This window comes from Dendrobium catenatum, unplaced genomic scaffold (assembly GCF_001605985.2).
Source record: "Dendrobium catenatum unplaced genomic scaffold, ASM160598v2 fragScaff_scaffold_1226, whole genome shotgun sequence".
NCBI lineage: Eukaryota > Viridiplantae > Streptophyta > Magnoliopsida > Asparagales > Orchidaceae > Dendrobium > Dendrobium catenatum.
The window spans coordinates 60,165-67,967 of record NW_021319688.1 but is presented as its reverse complement, the minus strand read 5'-3'; the positions used below and the strand labels follow the sequence as shown (position 1 = coordinate 67,967).

The following is a 7,803-nucleotide window of genomic DNA, read 5'->3' as shown; positions in this document are numbered from 1 at the left end:
AACGTGTTAAATTAATGTGGTACGTAGCTGAATGCAAAAGGAATATTCAAAAGCTTTTGTCATTATATGAATTGAACTAATTAATTATTCACTTACGTACGCATATACAATATATAAATATCTTGGCGCGCATATATATATATTGATCGATCGTTATATAAAGTGCATATTGATTTTTGAGAGAAGATCTGAGAAGCTTAATTAATTTCCATGCAGATTGAGCTGGCGATTAATATTTGTGGACAAATAATTAAACGTGGTGCTTAACTGTCAGCAAATATTAAGGGGTCTCAATCTCATCGATCGGTCCCGTTGGAAATTAAATGTATATATGATTGTAGAATGTGTACGTTTAATAATAATGATCCAGCAGGTAGGTAGATCGAATGAGTGATGATAGGATCATTATTTAATTTGTTTGACATCTAAAGTTCAACAACTCTTTATTGTTAATGTCCTTAAGCCTAAGCACTTTAGAGGTAACATTTTATGGTATTTCTTTTTTAATATTAACTTGCATATTAATGGGCCGGGGGAATATATTCTCCAAAAATTATGAAATGGATTAAGCCTGATACCTAAGAATGCAAGCTTAATATTGACGTACGGCTCTGTTAAAAAAGATGGTACTGATTGTGGTGGCCTCATTAGGGATCGTCAAGGTGATCTTCTTATTGCATTTGCTTTTAATATTCTCAATGGTAACTCTCTTTTTGTTGAATTATGGGTTCCTTACAAGGGGCCCAGGCTTTATATTGATCTAAACATTAGTAATGCTTTGATCGAATTAGCTAGATTCTAAACTGTAAAAAAAAAAAAAAAAGATTCTAATCTGTTGGTTTCATTAGTTATTTCTAAAAAAATCTTGATGCTAATTTGTTCTACCTCTTCATCAAAACTTTAGTCTTGCTTAATAAAATTAATTATAGAATTACTCGTATTTGGAGAGATCGAAGACAAGATTTGAGCTGACTGGTTGGGCTAAGGAAGGCTCTAAATTTTCTAATACAAACTGATTTCATAAAGATTCCTATTTTGATTTCCTCAAAGATATGATAGGAATAGACATGCAAAATGAGTATTCCTAACATTAGATAATAATATGTTACTTTCTGTTTTATCATTTTATATCCTGACTTTTATCATTTTTTATTTACGGGATTTTAGTATTTATTAGATCTTTTACTTGATGAAGCATGAATTATATATGGTAGAATATGTATTGATGATGGTGATTGCTGGGGTAATAGGGGGCGGCAATGACTATCTCAAGCAAATTGAACTAATTAAGATGACATTTGTGACCACAATAGGCCCAAAGGTGATGATGGTGACAAGCTTGAAGATAATTAATGTTGCTAATCGTGGCATGACTGTGGAGTGGTTAAAGATAATATCAATAATGATAAACTTAAAGGTCAAGACAACAATTTAAATGTACCTGAAGTAGGTAGAGACGACATATTTGAAGATGTATGGCGACTACGAAAAACCTGAAAGTAGCGACTACGACATAATTAAGGAATGACAACAAAGGGATATATATAGACCTGAAGTGTATTATGATATTGATAAAGCTAGATGATGATAATATATAGTTATGGGTGGAGGCTACAACAAAAGGTGACAATGGACACTCAAATTAGCATCGACAACAATTAAACTCTAGACATCAACATACCCTTGGATATTTGAACCGTATGCTTTTGGCAATGGCTACAATATATGATAGTAAAGGGACGTCTTAATAGTGTCTACTAATCAACAAAAAGAGTTTTATTAAAGGTGGTAGATATCTTTCTCTAGGGCCAGAGCCTTCTTCCAAATCAATATGACCATATATAAAATGAGGGTTTATTTATATATTTAACTTATAATAATTCTATTAATTAAATTCCAGAAAATTTAAAATTAATGATAAGCTCGTTAAATATCACTTAAAACTAATAATAAATTCAACCTTTTGTGACTATTTTTTCTATTCTATAAAATTATTTCTGCAGATTTAAAAAACAAAAACAAAAAAATCTACCACAGTTTGAAGAAAAGGAGCAGCTAGCTAGCTAAATGAAAATTGATCAAGGATTTTTAAGTACGTACATGTCATAATTAAAAAAAGAGTCCTAGCTTGCGAGCTAGCTACTTGCTAGCAGGAAGAAAATAAAACAAGCAGCTAGTACATAATTTTTTGAACTAGAAACAAATTGATTTATGAAAAAGATCGATCGATAAATATGATCTCTTCTAATACTACAATTATCATCACATGAGCAAGCTCCTTATAATGGCAGCCTGAGCACTATTGTTATCAGTAGTTTCTAACAGCTCCGACAGCCTCTCACTAAGGTTGTCCACCTCCCGGTGTAAGCTCCTTATGTAGCTACAAATCTCCTGCAACACCTTTGCTGCATTTGCCTGCACCATCACAATTTCTATAAGTTCTTACCTTCAAATGAAACTAATATAAGATACAAACTATAGCTAATACAACATTGAATGTAAGAAAAGTATCATAAAGATGGCAGAAATCTTTGCCCTTAGAGTAGCTAAGAAGATCTGATCTTTTTTATGAGAGATTTGTTATAACTATATCTAACTGCTCTAATGGTTATTTTTTATTGAGGCTTATTAATTAATGTTTTTTCGCTTAATTTTATATATTGTAACATACATATAATGCAATAAATATTTTTTAGAAAAAATAGTAGCTCTAGAGTACTAAAAAAACAATGTAAAAGTAAAAAAAAAAAAATCAAAAAAATTTTAAAAACTATTTTAAGAAGCAGCAAGAAAGTCATCCCAACCGATGGTAATAAGTTCTTGATTTTTTCTTAGATTATATTTATGATGGAAAATAAGGCAAAAAAAAAAAAAGCAAAACCTTTTCTCATTAGTGTGTGTTTTTCAGAAGTTATTTTGAAAAATAAGAATAATATATAATTTTAAATTTGTTGGATTCATATAATTAAACACCTTCAAAACCTTATGAGCTTATATATCTACTAACAAAATAATTATATTTATTTATATAACATCTAAATTTCTCAATCACCTAAAAAAGATTATTGATATTAAACCTTTAATTTAAAGTAAAATAAAAAATATATTATTATGTATATGTCTTGATATATATGATTAAAATACTAGAGTGTAATTAAAAATAAAAAATATAAGTATTAATAATATAAATACAAAAAAAATTACGATAGTTATATAAAATCTCCATTAAATTCTCAGGATAAAATAAAACTTATAGAAGTTAATTAATATAAACGGCATTAAAAAGAAAAAAGAAAACATAAACTTACGAATTTATTTTGAGATAAGCTGATAAGCATAACATAAAATTTGATTGATTGATCAATACTCAACTAAAATTAAATCAAATAATATTATGATAAATAAAGAGCAATTCTTTGTGAGGAACAAAATTACTTACATTGGTCACCGGCCGGTCATTTGTGTGCAGGCGGGCTTCTGGGAGCAGCGTCTGTAGCTTTGAGATCAGCTCATTCATCTGCTCATCAGTGATGCGAGAAGAGGCCGAATGCCTTGACCGAGATCGACGGCTCGACATCGTAAATCTTCTGTGATCCTGTTTATATATGTTGGACAAGATCTAATAAATGTGTCACTGAGAATTAAAGAGAGAGAGAGAGAGATCTTGCTGTGAATAATACTGAGATGGAGGGAGATAGAGAGAGGCAGAACTCACAGGAGGAGCTGATGAGAAGGAAGACGAGTGCATGGGAAAAACAAATGGGCTGCTCTTCTATTTAAATAGGATATTGGCTGTGTGAGATGGAGAAATAATCAACTCTTATTTCAAAATATCAAGGGGGATTATGTAAAAAAAAATTTAAAATAAAAAAAATCAAGGGAGGTTATGTGTATGGAGACTGGTTAAGGGGCCCTGAAGGCCGGAAAGGAAGAACATGGAGGCTATCATGCGCTGAAACTCAGATATTTGTACGTCGATCCTTCATCTTTTACTATGAACTGTGATTCCTATCAGAAAAATAACTTAATTAGATATTTGTGGATTCTCCATCATTTACTATGAACTTTGATACCTATATATTAGGAAGCATTTATCTCATTGCATATAAATTTTAACGTTATTAAGTATTTAAATTAATATTTTTAAAATTGAATTTGAGGTCATTTTTATTTCATTTTCATTAAATTTTTTAAAAAATGTGCATTTTAACATATTGATTTAATGGGCTCAAAATTGCTTAAATTTGAGGTTCCTTGGACCTCAATGCTTAAAAAATATCAAATATTCAAGAATAATTATTATTGGCCCTCCTATACACTGTTTGAGATTTTAACCAAAAAATAATAATAATAAAACAACACTATCAAAATCAAAGTAGTGAAAACCGGATTAGACAATGAACTGAAGAAGTAGATATTCTACGGAGGTCGATCAGATGATGCAAGTAAATTAATCATATATATTAAAATTTAATAAAATTAGCATAATAATAATATAAATATATGAGTGTTTAATGATTTTTTTTATTAAAATTTTATTAAAATTTTATAAATAAAAAATTATTTTAAAGAATAATATATTTTATAAAAATATTTATAAGAATAATAGTTATATATTATTTGTTAAAAATTAATGATCATTTAAATTACATATAATTATATTAGTATTTAAATATATATATATATAATATATATTAAATATATAATATCATTTAAGAATAATTTATTTTTATATTTATAATAAAATATAATAAATATTTTATAAGAAGAATATTTAATATAAATGTTAATTTTTTATAATTATTTAATTTTTTATAGTATAAACAATTAAAATAAATTTATTATACTAGTCCAATTTGTAGCCTCAATTAAGCTTAATTTTGAAGTCCAACTAGGCCCCAACTAAGCCAAATTCATTATTCTAAATTATTCATGCAACTTTTTAAGTCCCAATCATATGAGAAATTTAGGTGTTGCCTTTTAACCTTTAAAATGATGTGAAGTAACACTTTTCCTAAACACATTATGTGTGATAATTTTGAGATAATATACATAATATTTAAGGTGTAATTTAATCATTATAATTAATAAAACATTTTAAAAGTTAAAAGAATTTAAAAAGATTATATATTATTTAACATTTAGTTAAACAATTTTTTTTTTTTTAAAAATATTATCAGTCAGTTCTTTTCAAACCGCAAGACTGGTTTCAAAAGCGGTTGAACCGCCTGGTTTCAATCGGTTTTTGAGCCGATTTGATGAGAAGCCCCGGTTATGTAGGCTGGATTCACCAGACGGTTTCATGTTGAACAATTGAACCGGCTCATGAGGAGGAATTTTGGTGGGATGAGAGTTTCCATATTCGAACTTATGGTTTGAAGATGGAATACGAGCAGATTCTGTGAGACTCATCCTACTTCATATGAACAGCTAGGCATTAAAAGACCAGTAGCTGTTAATGAGTTCTGATCCCAGAGTGATGTAATATATAGATTTTCTAACAAATTTTAATGCATCCTTTATTTATCACATAATTAAAATTTGATATTTTTTTTCATATAATACTTAAATTTTTAAATAATAATAGATAATATAATAAATATTATTTTAAAAATTAAATGTAATATTTTAATATCATTCAACATTATGCATGCAATATATTGAGGTGATTAAATTAATATATGAAATATATAAATATATAAAAATTTGATGGTATATATGTAAATACGGTATTTAATGAAATGCTCATGTGAAAATTATCACAACAATAAATTTGAATAACAAACAAGAAAAAGTAATACTTATGTCCTCTTAACTCAAAAAAGGATGCATGGTCACCTAATTTTGACCAATCTTTCTTCCAATGTGTTTCTTGTGATTAAATATCCGATAAATACACATGCAATAAAATTTCATGTGGTGTAAAGATGATATGCATGCGATATTGTCTCTCATTCTTAAAGCAAATAATAATAATAAATAAAAATTATCTTAAATCTTAAATTGACCCTTGCTAGCTTAATAATCTCATGTTATATCACTCCAAGAAATTCGTCTAATATCGACGCAACTTTCGGCGATTATTTGGCTGTCATAATTACCAGCGTTTAAACTATCAGTCTGACCGCCGCTATTTACCGGCAATCTAACCGTAGGTACAAAAGACTAAACCGCCGGTATCCTGTTTTCATGACATATTTATTGGCAGTTTAGCCGTCGTTTTTAAGTAAAAATGTTTCAACGACTTAAACCGCTGGTAAGGGCCCTAAAACTAAAACCCCCAACCTCACCCCTACTTTTTCATCATTTCTTCTTGCTCGATTGTTTGGTTCGTCCAGAGAAGTCGCGACTGACCTTGCCCTAGCCAATTTTCGCCTACCTGTCTTAGCCAAAGATGATCTCCTTAATTTTTCTTTTTTTAATATAGTTTTTTTTAGTCTATTCTAGATAAAGGGCTAGATAAAACTTGATTCAAATAAGTTGTGTAACTTTGGATATGTAGTTCTTAATTTCTCATATATTCGAATTTAGTTCATAGTCAAGCATAGGTTTAAATTTTATTAATATTTAAGGTTTAGGTTCTTTTAGGTTCATAAATATACTTTAGCGTAGACTTCTACAATGATTTAAAATTAAGAAAATCATAAGTAGAATCATATTGTAAATATAAGTACTTTTTAGCTTCTAATTTATAATTAAAAAGATATTCATAGCCTACAATGTCTACAATGAGATCAAATGTTTACTATGCATGCCTTTGGTTTTGTTGTGCGTTTAATGGCTTTAGGAGAGGTGTCAAGTATTTTTCATATAAATATTTTTCAAGAGTACAATATTTCAAGTATGAGGATAATTAAAATTATTCTTGGAATTTAAAACTCTAAAAACTAATGAGTGATTTTTGAAATATTGTTGGCTTAAGTTATGTTTTATTTCTTACCTAAGATCTTTAATGAAGTATATATTGATAATATAATAATCTTTAGACAAACAATGATTATCTATAATGCATTCAAGCCTAAAAAAATCTAACACTATATATCGATCTTGCTCAAAATTTATCATGCAATTTCTATTTATAACCAATGAAAAATAAATATTAATCTTTATGTCTATATACTAGACTAAGTAGAATTTATTTTAATAGTAACATCAAATCCATTAAACTCATGAGCCCAAAAAAGTTTTGTTTAGATTTTGATGATAATAAATATCACTAAGGAAATATAACTTATGATCTCAATCTAGAACATACAAGGAACATATGCATCATAAAAATAATTCAAACATAAGTAGGAAATTTGAATAATTTGAGAAAATGTTGAGACTTGTTTAAGCAAAAACAAACAAACAAAAAAACTTTTGAGATACGCATCGCAAGGGATTATTTCTTCTTATTGATGCATTTACCACACCTTTAAGGCGCCACCTTTTTAAATATTCAAGAAATAGTTAGCCAAAGGGTTGCTGCCCTGACAAGAGAGACAGAGGAGATAAGAAAGATTCAAGTTAAGATACAGGCAGAGCTGTGATCACATCGAGCTGAAAATCAGAAGAAAAAAGAGCAAGAGTCTATACTTGAATCACATGGCAGCGAGAACACAAATGATAATTAGTTGTTGGTATTTGTTTGAAGAATTAGGTGGTGTATTTTGAATATATGGATGTGAAAGTGCTTGTTTTATATTTTTAAGATTGTTTAATAAGTTGAACTTTAGATATTTTATGTTTTGAACTGTTAGAGTATCTGTTGATTGTGGATCAGTGGCGGAACTACTCAAAAAAAAAAAAAAAAAAAAATTT

At 28.4% G+C, this 7,803-nt stretch overlaps 1 protein-coding gene across 1 annotated transcript; it reads right to left on the bottom strand.

The window, feature by feature from the left end:
* Window positions 1-2,245: 2,245 nt before the first annotated feature.
* On the bottom strand, window positions 2,246-3,577 carry LOC110112399 (transcription factor ILI6-like). Its single transcript, XM_028699258.1, has 2 exons — window positions 3,440-3,577; window positions 2,246-2,415 (listed from the first exon to the last, which is right to left on the bottom strand). Exons 1-2 carry the CDS (start codon window positions 3,575-3,577, stop codon window positions 2,263-2,265), a joined length of 291 nt encoding a protein of 96 aa, XP_028555091.1. The 3' UTR covers window positions 2,246-2,262.
* Between the last annotated feature and the right edge of the window lie 4,226 nt (window positions 3,578-7,803).

Bases quoted from the DNA above. Each gene is read 5' to 3' on its own strand.
- LOC110112399 (XM_028699258.1), bottom strand. From the start codon at position 3,577: ATGTCGAGCCGTCGATCTCGGTCAAGGCATTCGGCCTCTTCTCGCATC. The intron at 2,416-3,439 runs GTAAGTAATTTT...GTGATGGTGCAG, and splicing joins ATGACCGGCCGGTGACCAAT to GCAAATGCAGCAAAGGTGTT.